This window comes from Aspergillus versicolor (genome assembly GCF_001890125.1).
Source record: "Aspergillus versicolor CBS 583.65 unplaced genomic scaffold ASPVEscaffold_7, whole genome shotgun sequence".
Lineage (NCBI taxonomy): Eukaryota > Fungi > Ascomycota > Eurotiomycetes > Eurotiales > Aspergillaceae > Aspergillus > Aspergillus versicolor.
In genome coordinates this window covers 467,998-487,223 of record NW_024467530.1, presented here as the reverse complement: position 1 = coordinate 487,223, position 19,226 = coordinate 467,998, and the positions used below count along the sequence as shown (strand labels likewise).

At 51.9% G+C, this 19,226-nt stretch overlaps 9 protein-coding genes across 9 annotated transcripts; 4 read left to right on the top strand and 5 right to left on the bottom strand.

The window, feature by feature from the left end:
* Positions 1–525: 525 nt before the first annotated feature.
* ASPVEDRAFT_891342 (uncharacterized protein) lies at positions 526–2,753 on the top strand (the record flags this gene model as incomplete). Its single annotated transcript, XM_040818530.1, has 11 exons — positions 526–813; positions 861–996; positions 1,043–1,123; positions 1,236–1,366; positions 1,413–1,558; positions 1,604–1,985; positions 2,042–2,210; positions 2,263–2,345; positions 2,379–2,457; positions 2,506–2,633; positions 2,682–2,753. The coding sequence occupies 11 exons, from the start codon at positions 526–528 to the stop codon at positions 2,751–2,753; spliced, it is 1,695 nt and encodes a 564-aa protein (XP_040669818.1).
* Positions 2,754–3,310: 557 nt separating this feature from the next.
* On the top strand, positions 3,311–5,344 carry ASPVEDRAFT_54296 (uncharacterized protein; the record flags this gene model as incomplete). The annotated part of the gene is made up of 8 exons (XM_040814912.1): positions 3,311–3,610; positions 3,661–3,754; positions 3,805–4,078; positions 4,124–4,395; positions 4,452–4,615; positions 4,664–4,967; positions 5,035–5,225; positions 5,273–5,344. 8 exons carry the CDS (start codon positions 3,311–3,313, stop codon positions 5,342–5,344), a joined length of 1,671 nt encoding a protein of 556 aa, XP_040669817.1.
* Positions 5,345–5,403: 59 nt separating this feature from the next.
* ASPVEDRAFT_136282 (putative erythromycin esterase) lies at positions 5,404–6,762 on the bottom strand (the record flags this gene model as incomplete). The annotated part of the gene is made up of 1 exon (XM_040807277.1): positions 5,404–6,762. The coding sequence occupies one exon, from the start codon at positions 6,760–6,762 to the stop codon at positions 5,404–5,406; it is 1,359 nt and encodes a 452-aa protein (XP_040669816.1).
* A 300-nt stretch (positions 6,763–7,062) lies between these two features.
* Positions 7,063–8,229, top strand: ASPVEDRAFT_54294 (uncharacterized protein; the record flags this gene model as incomplete). Its single annotated transcript, XM_040814911.1, has 2 exons — positions 7,063–7,903; positions 7,958–8,229. 2 exons carry the CDS (start codon positions 7,063–7,065, stop codon positions 8,227–8,229), a joined length of 1,113 nt encoding a protein of 370 aa, XP_040669815.1.
* A 167-nt stretch (positions 8,230–8,396) lies between these two features.
* Positions 8,397–9,351, bottom strand: ASPVEDRAFT_135801 (putative inositol phospholipid biosynthesis protein Scs3; the record flags this gene model as incomplete). Its single annotated transcript, XM_040807241.1, has 2 exons — positions 8,397–8,498; positions 8,542–9,351. The coding sequence occupies 2 exons, from the start codon at positions 9,349–9,351 to the stop codon at positions 8,397–8,399; spliced, it is 912 nt and encodes a 303-aa protein (XP_040669814.1).
* Positions 9,352–9,446: 95 nt separating this feature from the next.
* Positions 9,447–11,658, bottom strand: ASPVEDRAFT_43491 (uncharacterized protein). The gene is made up of 6 exons (XM_040812834.1): positions 11,388–11,658; positions 11,057–11,316; positions 10,799–10,994; positions 10,693–10,748; positions 9,881–10,642; positions 9,447–9,831 (listed from the first exon to the last, which is right to left on the bottom strand). The coding sequence occupies exons 1-6, from the start codon at positions 11,467–11,469 to the stop codon at positions 9,598–9,600; spliced, it is 1,590 nt and encodes a 529-aa protein (XP_040669813.1). The 5' UTR covers positions 11,470–11,658; the 3' UTR covers positions 9,447–9,597.
* Positions 11,659–12,173: 515 nt separating this feature from the next.
* On the bottom strand, positions 12,174–15,077 carry ASPVEDRAFT_135142 (beta-glucosidase; the record flags this gene model as incomplete). Its single annotated transcript, XM_040807197.1, has 7 exons — positions 12,174–12,407; positions 12,458–13,316; positions 13,373–14,564; positions 14,615–14,667; positions 14,719–14,763; positions 14,816–14,958; positions 15,018–15,077. The coding sequence occupies 7 exons, from the start codon at positions 15,075–15,077 to the stop codon at positions 12,174–12,176; spliced, it is 2,586 nt and encodes an 861-aa protein (XP_040669812.1).
* A 1,445-nt stretch (positions 15,078–16,522) lies between these two features.
* ASPVEDRAFT_764793 (arsenic resistance protein) lies at positions 16,523–18,068 on the top strand. The gene is made up of 4 exons (XM_040816357.1): positions 16,523–16,973; positions 17,028–17,170; positions 17,224–17,310; positions 17,364–18,068. Exons 1-4 carry the CDS (start codon positions 16,751–16,753, stop codon positions 18,018–18,020), a joined length of 1,110 nt encoding a protein of 369 aa, XP_040669811.1. The 5' UTR covers positions 16,523–16,750; the 3' UTR covers positions 18,021–18,068.
* ASPVEDRAFT_764737 (bZIP transcription factor) lies at positions 18,068–19,126 on the bottom strand. The gene is made up of 2 exons (XM_040816356.1): positions 18,963–19,126; positions 18,068–18,892 (listed from the first exon to the last, which is right to left on the bottom strand). The coding sequence occupies exons 1-2, from the start codon at positions 18,984–18,986 to the stop codon at positions 18,116–18,118; spliced, it is 801 nt and encodes a 266-aa protein (XP_040669810.1). The 5' UTR covers positions 18,987–19,126; the 3' UTR covers positions 18,068–18,115.
* Between the last annotated feature and the right edge of the window lie 100 nt (positions 19,127–19,226).

Below are 19,226 nucleotides of genomic sequence, written 5' to 3'. Positions count from 1 at the left end.
GGAGATATCGGAGTTGTGGCTGGGAAATGTTGGCGTAATTCGTGCTTGTCATCAAGTTCTGGCGGGTGAGACTGTATGATATATGGCTCTGTATATACTCCGTAATAGAGTGTCAATAATAGCTTTACAGAGTAGATATAGCAGTTAGCAGAGATAGATACAATTGGCCTGGAAATGATGATGCTTGCCCTAGAAACGGGAGTCGTAGCAGTCTATACCCCGGCCTACAAAGACAATCTATAGACAACCTACCACTTATTCGACCGAGCCATCGGCGATAAGAGAGACAAAGTTCGCCATGCCCTGTCATAACTCTGAGACCAAGGAGGCCAAGAGCTTGTCGACTCCAGAGTCAACGAACCAAGACAGCAGCGGCTTGTTTCTCCCACGCAGCGCAGAGCATGCCATTTTGGCGTCAATAACAAAATATGTAGCAGAGTAGCGTAGACCAATGGGCCAGTCTGCAATATAAGATGTGCCGCATCACTATGATAAATCCCTACTTGAAATGTATAGGCATCCAAAATGAGCGACTTCGAGGCCAACAAGACGGCTGCTGACGTCCGGGAGCGTCCTACCAGAGACTCTTCAGACACTCCCAGGGGAGCCCCTCAAACCAATCAAGCTGAGGCACTTCAGCCAGCTATTGCGAGCTTTTTCACCAGGCGCAGGGGCCGTGATCTTGAGGAGATAGCCACGCAGCCCTCGGTATACGATGACCCAAAGCTGGCACCGCATTTCCAACCGAATCCAAAGTATGAGAACCTGCATCGATTCGATCCAGAATTTAAGTGGAAATGGGGCGAGGAGAAGGTAAACTACACAGATTCTTCCCGGGGAAATTAATTAACTGGGTTCAGCCTCTGATCCGTAAAATCGACTGGAGAGTCACCATCTGGGCAGCACTCGCTTTCTTCGCGCTGGATCTCGATCGCAGTAATATTAGCCAGGCTAATACGGATAACTTTCTAGATGACATGGGGCTGGATACTAATGGTGAGTCCATCCCTGATCTCACTGAGCCAACTACTAAGTCTTGTAGACTACAACTTGGGTCAAACGCTGTTCAAGGTTGCCTTTCTGATAGCCGAGCTCCCATCTCAGCTCGTCAGCAAAAAGATAGGTATGACAAAACTCCCATTCATCTTAATGTATATACTGACTCTTTCAGGCCCGGATCGATGGGTTAGTGGTTTTGTCCCTTCATGGCCACTGCTAACTATTGCAGATTCCAGCCCAGATGTGCCTCTGGAGCATTGCTTCAGCTGCCCAGTTTTGGCTCAACAGCAGAGCGTCATTTCTCGCCTTACGTGTGATAATCGGCATTCTGCAAGGCGGATTTATTCCGGATATCATTTTGTACCTTGTACGTACTCCCATATTTCGGCCATGTTCGTGAACTAATAGGTTAGTCATACTTCTTCAAAAGCGACGAGCTCCCTTTGCGTCTGGCTATCTTTTGGATGGCGAACAGGTTAACGGATGTCATATCGCCATTAATCACATACGGTGTCTTGCACATGCGTGGAACTCAAGGCCAAGAGGGGTGGAGATGGTTGTATGTATATCGTCTCCAAGTCTGAATGACCACTAATCCGTATAGGTTCCTCATTGAGGGCCTTATCACTCTAATAATCGGCATCTGGTCCATATTCCAGATGGCCCCGTCTCCAACACAGACGAAGGCATGGTGGCGACCTCATGGCTGGTTCAACGAGCACGAAGAAAAGATTATGGTAAACCGCATCCTCCGTGATGATCCATCCAAGGGCGACATGCACAATCGCCAGGCCATCACTCCAAAGCTGCTGTGGAAATCACTCTGCGATTACGATATTTGGCCCATTTATGCTATTGGCTTGACGTTTGGCATCCCGCCCTCCCCGTCGGACCAGTATCTTACTCTAACCCTACGAGGACTGGGGTTTGATACCTTCAACTCTAACTTGCTGAGTATTCCGGCGCAGATTGCAACTACAATAAATGTAACTCCCCATTTCAGATCCGCTTACAAGATTTGTAGGGCTAACTAAGCTTGCAGATGTTGATCCTGACCTACGTCTCTGTGAAATGGAACCAGCGGGCGTGGCTCGGTCTATTCACACAGTTCTGGTTTCTTCCCTGTCTTGTCGCCCTAGCGGTTCTACCTGAGGGGACTCCTCGCTGGGGATCATATGCACTTGTCACTGTGATTCTCTCATATCCAACCCGTGAGTCAGGCTAGAATTCTGGAGGTCATGCTTTACATGCTGACTCCCACAGCGCATCCAATGCAAGTCGGATGGTGCAGTTCGAACTCCAACACTGTCCGAACGCGAACTGTTTCAGCAGCTTTATACAAGTGCGTAAAAATTCTCGACATACCAAGTTGAAACAAGCTAACGGCACGTAGTATGATGGTGCAAGTGCAGGCAATTATAGCCTCGAATATCTACCGCGAGGACGACAAACCACTATGTAAGTGCCTCGGCGTGTCTGAAAGACAGTCCTAACAGCTTTTGCCAGACCGGCGAGGAAACCGTGTTCTCATTGGGATTAACTGTCTTAATGTCGTCCTGTATCTCTTCGCGAAGTGGTATTATATCAACAGAAATAAACAGCGAGAGAAGATATGGGGTAGTATGACTTCAGAGGTACAGTTCGTTCATTCCATTATACTAAGCTATACTAACTTCATATAGGAAAAAGAAGAGTATCTGAACACGACAACCGATCAGGGGAACAAGAGGTTGGATTTCCGATTCGCTCACTAGACAGTGCTTTATACATAGGGTAGTTAACAGTAGCAATGTAATGGTGATCATGTTACCTGACATGCCGGGTGAAATATAGCTTAATATTGAGCCTGATTCCACTGAGACTGATGCTGCAAGAACCCCTCGATATCACGCCATCCTGGTGGAATCCGCGTGCGTTCTGTGCCACCGCGAATCCCTGAGTCGATCAGAGACAGCTCCATTCCTCTCCAATATCTGACATCAAGTCCAAAGCTGATCTGCTGACAATAAGCAATGCGTGGTCCAAATTGCGCGGCCATCACGACCCCTCCACCCACACCGTTCCAGCATCACAGGACGTCCAAGCCGCAGATGGCGCGCATGGAGCAGCCATTTATAATCTAATTCGGTAAACAAACATTCACCAAGTGATCTCCTCACCATACGCGACTTCCGTACGGGATGACGTGCGGTCAGCAACCGTTTGATCGTTTATAGCCTGGTCCCGATCGCTCCTCAACATGTCTCACCAACTCGAACTCGAACTCGAACTCGACACACTCGACCCGGATACATTGCTCTCAGAGCCGGAGATGGATTCGGACAAAGAGGTCACGCAGAGGCTGTTAGATGGTCGGCAGTCATCCTCTTATACCGACCTTCCCTCGACCACAGCCAGCAAAGACGGATCTCATATTGAAACGCTCGAAACGGAGGATGGATTCCCCTCGAAGAACCCATTTTCAGATCCCGAGGTAGCGGAGAGGTATAGACTTATTTACGAAAAGGCTCAGTACGAGTGTCGACATGTTTTCGAGCCCACGTTCGCCTGGACGAGGGAGGAAGAGAGGGCGATTGTACGGAAGATTGACTGGCATGTTTGTCTGTGGGCAGTATGTTTCTCATATTCCCATACTGCCACCCGTCGTCTAATATACTGTAGTGTGTAATGTTCTTCGGTCTTCAGGTTGATAGGAGTAACCTGATCCAGGCGGTTTCTGATAATATGCTGGACGATCTAGGGTTGTCTACAAATGGTACACTACTCCCATGAATATATTGCAAGCGATCTGCTGACTTGAAGGAGACTATAATACTGGAAACATCATATTCTACATCTCCTTCCTCATGGCCGAGCTACCCTCACAGCTGGTCTCCAAAGCTCTCGGTCCTGACCGCTGGATCCCCATCCAAATGTCCCTCTGGTCGCTCGTGGCCATCTCTCAATCTACTCTGCAAGGACGATTCTCCTTCTTCCTGACCCGATCGCTCCTCGGAATGCTTGAAGGTGGATTTATCCCAGACATAGTCCTATGGCTATCCTACTTCTATACCAGCCGCGAACTCCCTACGCGCTTAAGGTCCGTTTTCCGCACATAACCCAAGTCCAAGACTAACAAGTGCAGCCTCTTCTGGACGACCCTCTCCGTAACGGAAATTATCGGTTCATTCATGGCCTTTGGCGTCTTACACATGCGCGGTGTTCTCGGCTGGGGCGGCTGGCGATGGCTATTCCTCATTGAAGGTCTTATAACGCTGGTCGTTGGTGTAGCCTCCTTCTTCAAGATGCCTGCGTCGGCTGTAGAAACCAAGACGTGGTTTCGTCCGAAAGGGTGGTTTTCAGATCGCGAGGTTCGTATTGTGGTGAATCGGGTTCTGCGCGATGATCCGTCGAAAGGTGCCGTCTACCTTGAATATGGTATACTTCATACGGATTGGGGCTGACCTGCGTAGGTGATATGCATAATCGGCAGGCTATTACAATATCCAGGCTATGGGACTCGTTGCGCGACTATGATCTGTGGCCGCTGTATTTGCTTGGGCTGATCGTGTACACTCCCATGGTCCCGGTTCGGACATACATAACCCTAACTCTGAAAAGCGTGGGATTTGACACTGTACGCCCCATGAAAACCCCATAAATCATAGACGGCTAACCCAGACAGTTTGTGACAAACCTCCTCATAATCCCGTATAACATAACGCACATACTCATGCTTAACGGGCTCACCCACCTCAGTGAGCGGCTGAATGAACGCGCTTTCGTCTCTATGATTCAATCGCTCTGGGTTCTCCCCTGCCTTCTCATACTACGATTCTGGTCTAATGCAATGATTGACGCCTGGGGAACATATGCTATCATGACGGTTCTCCTGTCATACCCATACTGCCACGCGATTCTTGTCGGATGGACATCGAAGAATTCGAATAATGTCGGCACGCGGACGGTGTCTGCGGCTGTCTATAATAGTAACCCCTCCCCCCCTCCCTTTCCGGCTTCCAGGATCTTGGAAGATTGATATACTAACGGATATAGTGAGTGTTCAAATGGGAAATATAATTGGGAACAATGTTTTCCGCGCAGACGATGCACCGCTGTATAAACGAGGGTATTCGGTGCTTTTGGGGCTAAACTTACTTGGGATTGTGCTTTTTGTTGGGACCAAAGCATACTACGTGAGGAAAAACCAAGAGAGGGACAGGATCTGGAACGCTATGCACGATGAGGTACGTTTCACCCGTTGCTGATGGTTTACCGTCGCTGACCTGGCTAGCAACGCGAGGATTATATCAAGAATAGCCCTGATACAGGGAGTAAGAGACTGGATTTCCGGTTTGCTCATTGATACATCATGACGATGAATATGACGGTAAACGAGACTTTTAGATATTATACAAATTAGTGTTACAATCCGAAAGGATAAGTTTCTTCCTTGCCCAGCGGCGTCTTTGGCTGCACAGTCTCCAGTGGCTTCACAGCATGCGTGGTATCAAACCAGATGTACCCATCAAACTGGTTCACCAAATCGGCCGCTGAATAGTGCGAGACGCGCTCGGTATCAGGCCGGTAGATGACGCCAATGAACCTCTGCAGCCTCCTATACTCCTCCGCCAGCGCATCCCGGACCTCGCGAGGCATCTTGTCCTGTCTCAGATCCAGCAGGAAGCTCTCGACTCCTGTATCATGGGCCACTCTCTCCCAGCTCTCTCTCATCGACGGCTTTATACTCATAACCTGCATATCGTCCCCCCACCCCGCCGCCGCCGCAACAGTCCCCGTATGCGTTCCACACCCCAAAAGCGCCACATTCTCCTCCCCAAACGTTTCCCGGCAAAGCTGCCCAATATTCACTTCTTTCCTCCGGATCCCCATCGCCGTATGCCGCGCATCCCCACAGTGCGAGTTGTGCGCCCAAACAACGGCCTTGCTGCCCGCCGGCTTATGCCGCATCAGCCTCTTCAACGTATCAACCATATGCGAGTCCCGCAGCGTCCAACTGCCTGCACTCGAGTAGTACATGGCCTTGTAGTACCTCTCCGCATCACGCACCACATACGCATTCTGCTCGCTGCTGTGGAACTCCTCCCCATTCCCCGGTCGCTCCGCATACTCCAGCCTCTTCGCCAGCAAATCCCTTAACATGCCCACAACTTTCCCCTCGCAGTCCTTCATGCCCCGCAGCGCATCAAGCCCATACTCCTGCGGCTCCGCTGCATACGGCTCAAGACACCCATACCGCCTCCTCGCCTCCTTCGCCATCGCAGGGTCCACATGCTCCAAGTACCCGATAATCGCCTTCATCGAGGCCCCCAGGCTATACAGGTCCATCCCGTAGAAGCCTACCCGATCCTTCATCTCCCGTCCGGAATTCCAGTTCCGCACCCACTCGACGAGTTCCTGCATCTCGGCATTGCGCCACATCCACGTCGGGAAACGCTGGAACGCCTCGCCTTCCTCGGTGCGATCGCTGTGGCCTGCGCTGATCTTGGCCTTTGGGCCGGGTCTTTGCCGCACGTATCGGTCTAGGGCTTCGGCGTCGGGCCAGTCGGCTTCGAGGGCGATGACGGTGTAGCCGTGGGTTGCTATGAGGCGTTTTGTGATCTCAGCGCGTGCGGAGTAGAATTCGGATGTGCCGTGGCTGCCGTCGCCGAGGAGGATGAGGCGGTTTGAGGCGTAAGAGTCGAAGTTGGGACTGAAGGATGGGTCTGTTATTGGGGGGAGAGGGCGGATGGCGCTGCGGAATAGGGCTTGGAGGTCGGACATTTTGGGTTTTGCTTTTGCTTTTGTTTGGGTTGATTTTGTGAGGGTGTTGTATAGAGTTGTGAGTTTGTTCATAAGGTTTGTTTTTTGTTGTTATTGATTAGATTCTTGGGTGTTATGACTAGATGGTGGTGTGGTTTATAACAATATATTGTCGATGTCAGGTGGCGGTCATTATGACTTCATCACCAACCACCACAAACTATACAGAACACCATGCAGACTCTCCGAACAGCCAGGTATACATCCTTCAAGATATCCAAATTAGCAGTATTTCATCCATACCAACGATACCAACCCATCATGTCCAATTCCTCATCAATCCTAAGCACCTTCCAATCCGCCCTCGAAACCCTCTACGGCCCTCTATCCCTCTCCTCCCTCCCCAACCCCTCGACCTGGACGCCCCCTCAAAGCTCCGGCGGACATAAAGGCCGCTACCTCTGGACCGACGCCTTCGGTGTCCTCTCCCTGCTAACGCTGCACACCGAGGTCAACCGAAACCCAGCAACCAAGGACGCCGCAGGGGATACATATCTAACACTCGCCTCGAGGCTCGTCGAAGCAGTGCATAACACGCTGGGCTACACGCGCGATGGCTCCCGGCGTCTCAGTGGCGCCTCAGACTCAAACCCACTGGGCGGGGGTCTTAGGATTGGGAAATTAGATGAATATGGCTCCGACGGAGATGGGCAGTACCACCATTACCTGACACTGTGGATGTTTGCGCTGAACCGCATGAGTGTTGCGACTGGAGACGTGAAGTACAATGAGCAGGGCATTGCGCTGGCGAAGGCGATTCACGGGGCGTTCTTCATGAATCGTGCGTCGGAGCGCGCGAGGATGGTCTGGAAGATGGATATGGAGTTGAATAGGGTACTTGTTGGCAGTGAGGGGAATTTGGATCCGATTGATGGGTTTGTGGTGTTTAGGCTTTTGCAGGCTGCACACGCTGCACAGAGTGGAGGAGATGGGGAGGTGTTGAAGGAGGAGATTGAGGATTATGCGCGTGTGATGAGGCGCAAGGGCGAGCATTTTGTTTCTGCGGACCCGTTGGATTTGGGGATGACGATGTGGACCGCGCATTGGGTTGTGCACGAGGAGTGGGCAGCTAAATTGGCAGAGAGGTGTTTTGAGCAGATCTGTATGTCCAGCATCCATCCCACGCGTCCACCTGTGCAGCTTCTAACTGGTCCAGATGACCTATTCGAGATCGATCGATACCTCGAGCGCAGCAGAAAGTACCGGCTTGCATTCCGTGAGTTCGGGACTGCCCTGGGCGTACGGTGTATGGCGGAGCAAGACGTTGAGAAGGAGCGCTCCGTTGATCTCCGGGTTTATGCGGATCGGATTGTTGAGTCGTGGGGTCCGCATATGGAGGCTTCGATGGCTGGGCATGCGACGCCGGCTGATTTGAAGCCCATCACGCGAGTGATGTATGCGGCTGCCCTGATTCCGGGAGGTACGTAACCTGTCTAAGTTGAAGTGTATAACTAACAGATACAGCGTTTCAACGGGGTTATTTGGGCCGGGAGCCGAGATTGTGAACAAAGGCCATGCATGTATTGTCCATATACAACGAACTGTGTAGTTTACACCATAATATACGAACCAACTCTAGGTCTAAAGGACAGCGTCTATGCGCCTGGCAGGCCAACCACGTTCCTCCACGGAATGGCCCGTCGCGGGAGGATGTAGATGGTGTATATCGCAGCAAGTGAAATAAGTAGACCATTCGCCTACAAAGTTAGCTCAGCCGTTAAAAAGGGACACGGGACATACCTTCTCCAACCACGTATGAAACCAAATAGCGGTCATCAACAGCATCCAATACCCAAGGCCAACAATCACACCCACAAACCGCAGGATCCAAGTCCTCACACCATTCCCACTCCTAGATTCAGCCGCATCACCTTCAACTTTGTCCGAGTTTTCACCTTCACTTTCACCATATACCTGCGCCAAAACCCCCATCGCTTCAAACCCCAACACTGCCGTCACAAGGACAAGCATAAACACATGCCCACTAACATCATGTCCACCCCTCCAAGACCCGCCCGCAGCCTTACACGCCGCGGCAGTCAAATAAACCCCAAGCGGCTCGTCCGCAGTCGCACCAAGAACCCCCTTCTCATCTCTCCTCTCACGCAGCCCCGCAAGCACAGTCTCGCATTTCCCACCGGTCACCACAAAGCTGCGATCGATAATGGCCGGCCCAAAGAACCATTGTGTGGTGGCGTACCAGACGGCCGTTGCGAGCGCGTACCGCAGCAGTGCCTGGGCTTGGCGCTTTCCGCGTGCCGCTGAGGGAGGGTATGCGACGAGGAGTGATGCGAAGGCGAGCGTGAACCAGATCCAGCCGATTTTGACGAAGTAGAGGTTGAAGATGTTGTTTTTGCGGGCGAAGTAGTTTATTGGTCTGGATTGGGCGGTCGCGGGGTCGGCTGGTTGGTGCGCGGTCGGGGAGAGGACGGAGAAGAGGGAGCCGAGTACGAGAGTTGCAGGATAGAGGAGCAGAACTGCGCCTGGAGGTGGGCGTGAGAGGTGTGAGAGATATGATGAGGGTGGTGTTGACGTTGTGGAAGGTGGCATGCTGTTGATTCGTCTGGTTTAAAGTAATTGGACTCAAAATTCACAAGAATAATTGATCACTATTTAAACAGTACTTAAGAAGTGTATTTGAAGGAGGAGGAGATAGTTCGGAAGAGTGAAAGTTGAGATGAAGAGTTGACGACAAGTTGAAGTTGAAGTTGAGCTCACAGACCAAAAGCGGAAGTGACTCTGCCGATCTGATGACGTCGTGCCTCGGCTTAAACAATTATACAATTATATACACTGCTATGCCACCCACTTCGCCGTCGCAATCCGTGTCCTCTTCCCCCACAGCCACTGCGGAATCAGCAATAGCGTAAAGAATCCCAGAATCCCACCAAACACCCCAAACGGCACCGCCGGCCCAGCCTGTTCTACCCACGTGCCCACAAAGAACGTCCACGCAAAGCTAATCACAGCTCGCATGCAGGTAATCGCAACGAAACAGTCCGCTGATAGATTACGGTACGAGTCGATAATCTAGCCCCCTAATTAGTATCCCTCCGGTAGTGTCGTTGTAGGTACGTACGTAGTTAAACCCAACCGACGGCGCCTGCATCAGCCCAAACGCCAACATGCCCACCCCAAACTGCATCCCAATCCACATGCTGGGACTTCCATTCTCAGCGCAGAATCCAAACGTCCATAGGCCTGCCGTTGCAAGTATCAGCCCCGGCAGCGCCACAGTCAACCGCGATTCCGGCTCTGTGAGTTCTCCGTCTTTGATTGTCTTCTTGGAGACCATGGCCCGATCTGCCAACACGGCTGTGACAACAGCACCCAAAAACGAACCGATCACGCCACCGACGTTGATCAGCCCGGCGTTCTGGCCCCAGTTGTATGGCGGGGAGGCGACGATGGTCGGGCCGACGGTGCTGAGGGTGACGATGCCGCCAACCAGCCCGGCGTACCAGAGCATCACAAGCCAGACGCCGGGGAGACGCAGGGTGAGCCATGGGGCAGCGAAGTTTTTCAGCAAGTTTCCATGATATGTATAGAGCTTCAGCGAGCGGAGGAATGTGAAGTCGTGATATTGGTGCTCGGGCGGGTTGGTGATTTCTTCAATCTGCGAGGTCTCTGCACCTTCTTTCAGCTTGTCCTCGTTTATAACAGGAGATGGCTCGTCTCGCTTGTACAGCGTTTCGGGGACAAAGATCAGGCAGACGATGAAGAGAATCGCACAGATGATGACGTTCACCCAGTGCAGCCACTCGAGGCCGTTACTGGCGATATAACCGCCTGATATCCCTCCAACTAAAGATCCCAGGCAGAGAAACACCGTGTAGAAGCCCTAATATTAATGTGAGACATGGCCACAACTCGCAAGAAAGAAGTACATACCATAGCCTTCCCCCTCTGATGCGTAAAGTATATCTCCCCGATCACATTCGGTGCAACTGCCACCATTAGACCCCATCCTAGACACCAAAGACAACCGCAGACGTACTCGTATCAGCCGGTCCAACCCCAACACCCATAAAGAACCTAGCAGCAAGAAGACTCTCAAAGCTCGTCGCCAGTCCCGCCCACATGCAGCAAAACACCAGAATCAAGAGATTGAGCAGTGTAATCGGCCTCCGCCCAAAGGTATTTGCCAGCGGCACCCACCAGATATTCGCCGCGCCCATCATTAGCACATTAACCTAGCAAGTTTAATCAATACCCTCCCTCATCTAACAGACGCAATAAATAGTGAGTGACAAACCGCAATAAGATGGCTCAGCCTCCCCATCGAAACAGGGGGGTTAAATGCCAGAGGAGTCGCATAGATCGGAAACGCACTGGCGATAGACGACGACGTGAAGTTTCCTACGAATGCATAGACGGCCATACATACTAGCACGACGGTCTTGCGCCAGGTCGCCCAGTTGAGCGGGTCGCAGGGGTCTGAGGAGGGCTGGGGGTGGAGGATCAGTTCGCCGTCGTGTTTTGTGTTGCCGCCGTGCAGGACTTGGTGGGAGTGAACTTAAAGACTGGTTTAGATGTATTTATTCCAAATGAACACTCCAAGGTGTCCGCTGGGATATACAACTTACTCGATAAAGAGACGGTCCCGGGAGGAACGGCATCGTGCACCTCCCGCTGGGATAGAGAAAAGGCGTGTCGAAAGCCAGACATGGCCAGGGTAATTTACGTATCGATTGTTAAAGGGGCCTCGGGAGTGTCAAAAGCATCTCTGGGATATAGGGTCAGGTAGGAAGAGGGGTCTACGTCTCATATAACGGCCGGAGCAGCTGCAGGGTCCCTTGGAATCAATCTCCCACCCCCTCAACTAGCCAGAAACATTGACCTTCTCTTCCTTCGCCGTTTATTACCCCGGATATTGTGCCCCCAGGAAATGCCGGGTGACAGGCGGAGACTTGTCTTGAAGGCTTTCGTGGCGTTCGGCTCCACATCTGGGCCGAGTCCACGTTGACGGGCTTGGGTATAAAACGTCCTGTTGGCCACCAGAGATAACGTCGTGATTACTGGTCTCTTCATTCAAGCCGGAAACACCGCCCTGACTCTCAATGCTCCTTGCATCGTTGTCTTACGGATACCGGAGCATCCGATGATGAGTGTAGTCAGTCGGAAAATCCGACCGGCTCAATCGGCCCCGAATTGGACATCCCGGGATGTGGACGTATTAGGGTTTACCAAGGAATGCAGCAGGCTTAGTGCAGGTGGCTGCAGTGGAAACAGACCAAACAGAACTCATAGATTAGGTGAGCTTATCAGAATTAATGTACTAGAATTATGATAGGATATTGACAGCCAAGATCATAGACATAAGCCTGTCATCCCTGTACAAAACTGCCTTCGAACCCAATTTTTCGTGTCGCTTACTGAACCTTAGGCAGGGACGCGCTAAGGGTGAGCTTGCGAGACGAGCTTCCAACAAACACCCGCTTAGGGTAGGGTGTGATGACCCAGTTGTCCTTCCCGGAGTCCCAGTTGGACAAGTCGCGGCGGGTCAGCGTAGCTGTGAACACGCGCTCTTCACCGGGTCGAATCTCGAGCTTGTCGAAGCCGCGCAGGACGACCTTTGGCTCGTTGGGCCCGCCAAGGGAAACATACTAATAAGGGATTAGTTGCGTGTAAAGAAGATAGAGCTTAGACGACTTACCAGTTGAGGAACCTCCTTGCCGGGCACGGACCCTGTGTTCTTGATCGTGGCCGAGACCCGGAAGAGGTCATCCCAGAGCCGTGGGTTTCCACCAGGAGCTCCACTGGATGGAAGAAGTGCTTGTGGAGAGCCGTCCCGAGCTCCCTCAGGGATGTACTCGGTGTGATCCCATCCATAGTGGGGGTCTGCGGAGGACGCCTTAAGATCGGTTGAGTTGATGTAGGGATAAATGAACTGTCTGATCCGCTTGATGTTGTCTGGAAAGACGTAGTCCGCAGCCGTACCGATCTTGCCGAATGTGGGCGCGGCCTTGGTCTGGCCTGTGGTTGGGGTATAGTTAAGAGCATTCAGCTTTTGAATGGTTAGGTTCGAGTAACTGAATGTGGTGTAGCTCAGACCGTGGCCAAATTCGTAAATCGGGGTCTGGTTGGTCTTGTCAAAGTGGCGGTAGTCGATGAAAACGCCTTCGGTGTGGTCGGTCTGCGGAGCGCCGTTGCCGTTGTTGGCCTCAGTCAGTAGCGGAGCACCATACGCCTCCCGAGTCTTGCCCCATGTGAATGGGGTCTTTCCACTAGGATTGACGCGGCCATAGAGCACATCGGCAAGGGAGTTTCCAGATTCCTGGCCTGGAAGACCGGCCCAGAGGATGGCAGTGATGTTGGGGTGTTCGTAGAACTTGTCCACTAGAACGGCACCGACGGAGTGAATGACGACAATGGTGTTGTTGCAGTTGCTTGCAGCGGCATCGATCACATTCTCGCCATTCCCCCACAGGGTGAGGTTCTTGCGATCACCTTCATTTCCGTCGACGCTAATGAATCCTTCTCCCGCATCGGCGTTGACAAACACAAGGGAGACGCTAAAAGAGCAAGTTAGTAACGAAAATATTATACACACACAAATGGGAAAGCTTACGTAGACTCAGCAGCGGTCTTTTCAATCTTGTCGAGGGCGTAGTTATTGGTCACCGTGAACACATTGCCGCGGCCATTGATCACTTCCTGCTGGATCGCCTGCTCGGGGGTGATCAGGTACGGGAAGTTTGCAGTTCCACTACCCCAGCCCATGGCTAGGGTGCCTTGGTTACATCCACGATCATCACAACCGTTAGCTCCATCAGGGTTCGAGCCCGCATCTTCACCAAGGAGAGCTACATTGCGCTCCTTGCCGGTAAGCGGTAGTGAGCCATGGTTCTTCAGGAGCACAACACCCTCCGCTGCCACGCGACGGATGATATCAGCGTGGTCACGCTGAACGTTAACGAACTCGTTCACGGTTCCGTATGAGCCTTCCGAAACAGCAAAGTGCTCAAATCCCTCCTCAGCTCTCGTCCAGGAGCTGAAGTTCGGGGGCTGGTAGAGCCGATCACGGCCAACCTTGTAGTAGGCAGTCATGACGCGCACAGCCATGTCGTCCACACGCCACTGGGGAATGGTGCCGTTGAGGACACCGATCGTCAGGTTGGGTCCAAAGTACGAGTAGCCGTCGTTGAATGCAATGTCTCCGGGCATTGTCATGTCCATTCCAGCCAGAGCTGCACCGACACCGCTGTGCGTCGCAGACCAGTCGCTCATAACAAATCCCTGGTATCCCAATTCAGCCTTCAGCACCTTGTTGATAAGGTGGCTGTTTTGGCAGCCGTAGCTGTTGTTGGCCTGTTGGTAGGAGCACATGACAGCACCAACGCCAGCACGCACGGCATCAGCGAAGGGCCAAGCATATAGTTCGTGGATGGTCTTATCATCCAGATTCTCACTCAAAGTGTCGGTGATGTTGTAGCCATAGCCAATAGCCTCGGGCACCTGTCGGAAATGCTCTTCCTCGTTGACGAGGTAGTGCTTCGCGGTTGCGACCACACCGGCATCCTGGATACCTTTGATGGTATCCGCAAACAATACACCAGAGAGAACAGGATCAGGAGAGAAACCTTCCCAGTTACGACCACCGTCGGGGTGTCTGCCGAGCGGGCCAGCTGCCGGGCCCAGTTGCACATCGATGCCCTTGTCGCTAAACTCTTGGCCCATTGCCTCTCCACGAAGGTAGGCGAGTTGCCGATCCCATGTCGCGGCAACATTAACGCCCGCAGGGAACGCCGAATTCGAGTCCGCTGTATACTGTCAGCAAATGACAAAGTTCAAGCGTGTAAGCGCGACATACAGAAACGGATACCCAGAGGGCTATCTTGTAAACAGATTGATCCTAGTCCAAGTCTAATATGCAGTCAGCATTGCTAAGGCACCGCGTCGACGAGAAATCCATACCTAGGAACGCTTCCTGTTTGTCCAACACACTTTTCCAGCTGCCATCTGCAAATACTTAGCGACCTAGCCCTTCTTCCGAATACCAGTATATCCATACCCTGTACCAGTTGTAATGTTGACCTTCTCCGCCAACGTCATCTGAGAGACAATCTCGACGGCGCGATTGTATGATTCGGCCCATTCACCTTGGCCATTTGCCCAAGGAGACGGATAGTACGGCGGGGAGAAAGCGAGGTCATCCTAGTAGCGAGACAGTTAGCGTCAACAGCCCCAATTGCATTCAAATATGAATTGAGTACCTGGGCACTAGCTACAGAAGCAGCTGTCAAAGCAGCAGCCTCCAACCAAGTGAGCTTCATACTTGCAGTGAGCTGACCAAGTGGCTCAAAGGTACCCAGAAGTGCTTGAGAGAAAGCTGGGAGCTGGGAGGGAATAAAAGACGCGGGTAGGAAGGAGGCAAGGAGATTATAAGCGTGAATTCCAGCCCATGCCAACATGACAGAACGCGAAGAGGCAGTGGAGCACAATGATGTCTTGTTTTTGGCTCGTTGCGGGGGGTCTTTTCTGGAGCTCGGACGGCGTGTTGATCGGCATCAGATCCGGCCAACCATCCGTCGGCAGTCAGACAGGGGCGTATTCCTGAACGTAAGCTGAGAGTAGTGGATGGCACGGTGACCGAAGCGCAGTCATTCTCCTCAGAGTCAAAAGAGGCCCCGTCAAGGCTGGGAGGAAGGAGAAGGAGAAAGGAGAGCAGGGAGCACGACTACTTTGGCTTGGCAGGTCACGCCCCGCACAACATTGAAATCTGGAACGACAGGGGCGTAATATTGGCAGACCACAGAGCTGAAGATCGGTAATTTTGGTAATGCGTGACATTCCTGATATTCCTTTGCATTGGCAGTCCAGAGATTCCATACAAATCCCAAAATAAGTCAACTCTGGGAATAACCCAGCATTGTCTGTCGACTCATCCTCGCAGAATAATACTGGACATTTGTCAGTTGAATCTCCAGGACCACTAAGTGCAGCCATCCTTCGCTTCCGGGGTAACTCCGGCTTTTTGAATACGATGTTACAGTAGTACCAGCCCCCGCATTTGGCTGTCAACAAGTCACCATCGCTTCGCAGCTATAACTCCCTCTTCCTATTAGTTTTCACACTTTGCTGGCATCTGTCTCTCCTACCTGCCAATTCTAGGTAGTGGCCTTTTAATTTAGCCGCCATTTTAACCCTCGAGCATCGCAATCTCCGAATCGCAAAGCATGCACGCCTTGCGTCCAGTTCATACTTCCAGGGGCCAAACTGGGCAATTCGTGCCTTGAATGCCGGTACCCGGCCACGGTACTCACTACATCCAACGGGGACAACTGCATTCTACTCGGTCTTCGTCGGTGTACAGTGCAATTTGAGCACCTCGGGAGGCCCACAGCGCGTTCTCTCCACCGATCTCCTCCCGCCGAGCATCCGCGATTCGCGAAGAATGCTCCATTTTTTGAACCACCACGCTTTGGAGATTACATTTTCCCGATAATTTACCGGCGGCCACCATAGGAATTCCCCCCCGACATCGCGGCATGATATTTGGGTACTTTCGCCATTCCCTGATCGATCAGGAGCTCTCTCTGCAGCAGGTTGAATGATTCAGGCATAGACGTCATTCAACGAGGTACTCGGACAATATCCGATGCCGACTGGCTCGCAATTTTCTTCGTCGCTTCACGGGAAAGCAACTTCGGTGCTTCAAATAGATCCCGAGAATGTACCCCATAACTAAGCTCAGTCATTCCACAGTCAGACCTGGTTCTTAATGCCTCAGGCCCATTATCGAATTCAAGGCTTGGCATATGTCACGTGTAATATGGGATGTCACTAGCGAGCTATGATTGGCTGCCTGGGTCTACAACACTGCAGGCTCTTTCTTGGGCGTAGACAACCGCTATCCAGGCATACGTAGTTTATAATTGCTATTTCCTATCACTGGAGTATTCGATTTTAGCAATTCACGACGGACTGGCATACCATATTCGTCAATATGGTTCAAGAAAAACGCTCCAGTGATCCAGAGGCAGCTGCATGTCCACCAGACAACGAAGATGGCCCAGTATCAGCTTTCCAGCAACTCGGCATTCTCGACCGCTTCCTCGCCGTCTGGATCTTCCTCGCTATGGCCGTTGGAATAATCCTAGGGAACTTTGTTCCGAATACTAGAGTGGTGCTGGAGAAGGGAAAGTTCGTTGGCGTTTCAGTACCCATTGGTGAGTCTACCAATTCACTCACTTCATACCAGGGTCAGTTCTTAACGAGAAAAGCCGTCGGGTTACTGGTTATGATGTATCCCATTCTCTGTAAAGTTCGCTACGAAACCCTGCACCGGTCGTTCCGCGAGAAGAGCCTTTGGATCCAGGTTGCTTTCAGTATTGTCATCAACTGGATCGTTGCTCCTTTCTTCATGGTACCATTCTCACAACCTCAGCTGAAAATAAATCCTAACATACGAGCGTATAGCTTGGCCTGGCGTGGGCTTTTCTTCCAGACGAGAGAGGTCTTAGGGAAGGCTTGATCTTGGTCGGAATCGCACGGTGCATTGCAATGGTGAGCCTCAGCCAGCCAGCCATCTTTTGTGGTAATCAAGCTGACAGAAAAAGGTCCTAATCTGGACGGGCCTAGCAGGTGGCGATGGCGACTACTGCGCAATCCTCGTGGCTATCAATTCCATCCTCCAAATGGTTCTATTCGCACCACTCGCCATCTTCTTCATCCGCGTCATCGGCGGCTCCGATTCGGGCGTCACTATCGACTATTCCCTGGCAGCGAAGAGCGTCGGCGTCTTCCTCGGCATACCATTGGGGGCCGCTATTGTCACACGCTTCTCACTGCGATACCTGACAAGCGAAGAATGGTATGATAAGCGTTTTCTAAAATGGCTAAGCCCTTGGTCGCTGATCGGGCTGCTGTTCACCATTCTTGTGCTTTTCGCGTCACAAGGCGAGCAGGTCGTACATCAGATTGTATCTGTGGTCCGAGTTGCTGCCCCACTGATCGTATACTTTGCTGTCATCTTTCTGGCGACCCTTGCGGTAACGCGCCGGTTTGGGTTTGGGTATAGATTGTCTTGTACTCAGAGCTTTACAGCGGCGAGTAACAATTTCGAGCTGGCAATTGCGGTGGCGATCGCAGCTTTCGGCGTGGATAGTGACCAAGCTCTAGCGGCAACAGTTGGTCCATTAATTGAGGTCCCCGTGCTTCTGGGTTTGGTTTATGTCGTCAAATGGTTGGCCAAAAGACAGAAATGGGCGCCGTAAAGCCTTGCTTCTGTTTTATTTTCCGCTTTTGTTTCCGCAATAATAGACTGGCGCGTCATTCCTGTCAATACCCATATATTAGGTTTAGGTAGACATCACTGCCCACTAATTTCATCCAAGACTTGAAACAGGAGCTGGTTTTGCACTCTGCATCCTTCTTCCGAGTTACTACGGAAGAAACCCTGGCGTAGCTTTTGTTTGATTTCTGATACGTCCACCCCGCGAGAGTTGTACTGGTCCACCAGCTTCTCTGCAATGGAGCAAAATGTCGTGTTTATGACGCGTGCGCTGATAGGGAGCGAGTCCAGGTCCTCATTCGGTGCGCACTCACACAGAGACGGAATCTCCGCTGACTGAGGTGTCTCGGATTTTCCACGCTGTGGTTCAGTCTTCGCATCCGTATTCTTCCCCTTGCACGTACTGTTCTCAGGAATCGGATACTCCGAATGCGGCTCCACTACTTCCTCGCTCGTGCAAGCTTGAGAACTCGAGGAAGGTCGCGGGCACTTGGCCTCCTCCTCCTCCTGCTGCTGCTGCTGCTGCTTCTGCTGCCGCCGCCGCTTCTCAGACTCAGCCGGAACAGAGAGACGCTGAACAGCCGGTATGGCAATCTTCCGATTCATCACCGAGTCATCACCTGCGCATAGATACGCCTCCAAAGCAGCAGCCGGAACACCCGAAGCGAGATGCAAATCCCGCAGTTTTCGGTTCTCCGCTTCAAGCCTTTGCAGGGCAAGTCTGTGCGCCACGTCTCTGCGATCAAGTTCTGTCTGTAGACCCAGTACCTTCTGCTCGAGATCGCGCAGGTGGTCTTGTCTCCGCGCTCGGCTTTTGCGCTGGTTCTCCCGAACCCGGGCCAGTTTGGCTAGGTGCTGGGATGGCTGTCAGAGTGGATGTGACCCTAGAGAGTTGAGAGATGACCGTTTGCGGGTCGGTCCTTACCTTTTTCTCCACGCCAGATTCCATTTCTGGTGTGTTGTCGATGGATTGGCCTGATTTTTGTTAGTACTTTTGTCACTTTGGAGTGATGGATGGAAAGAAATTCGTTGGGAAGTCACATGACTCCCAACGGCGATTTTTAACGAGAGTTTCGATTTCGACGTTATTCGCAAAGACCGTTGTTTTTCGTCTTTTAAGTCTTTAGGGTTTAATGCAGTAGGCGACATTGGTTCTCGTACTGACTTTTGGTAGACTTTGTTTGTGATT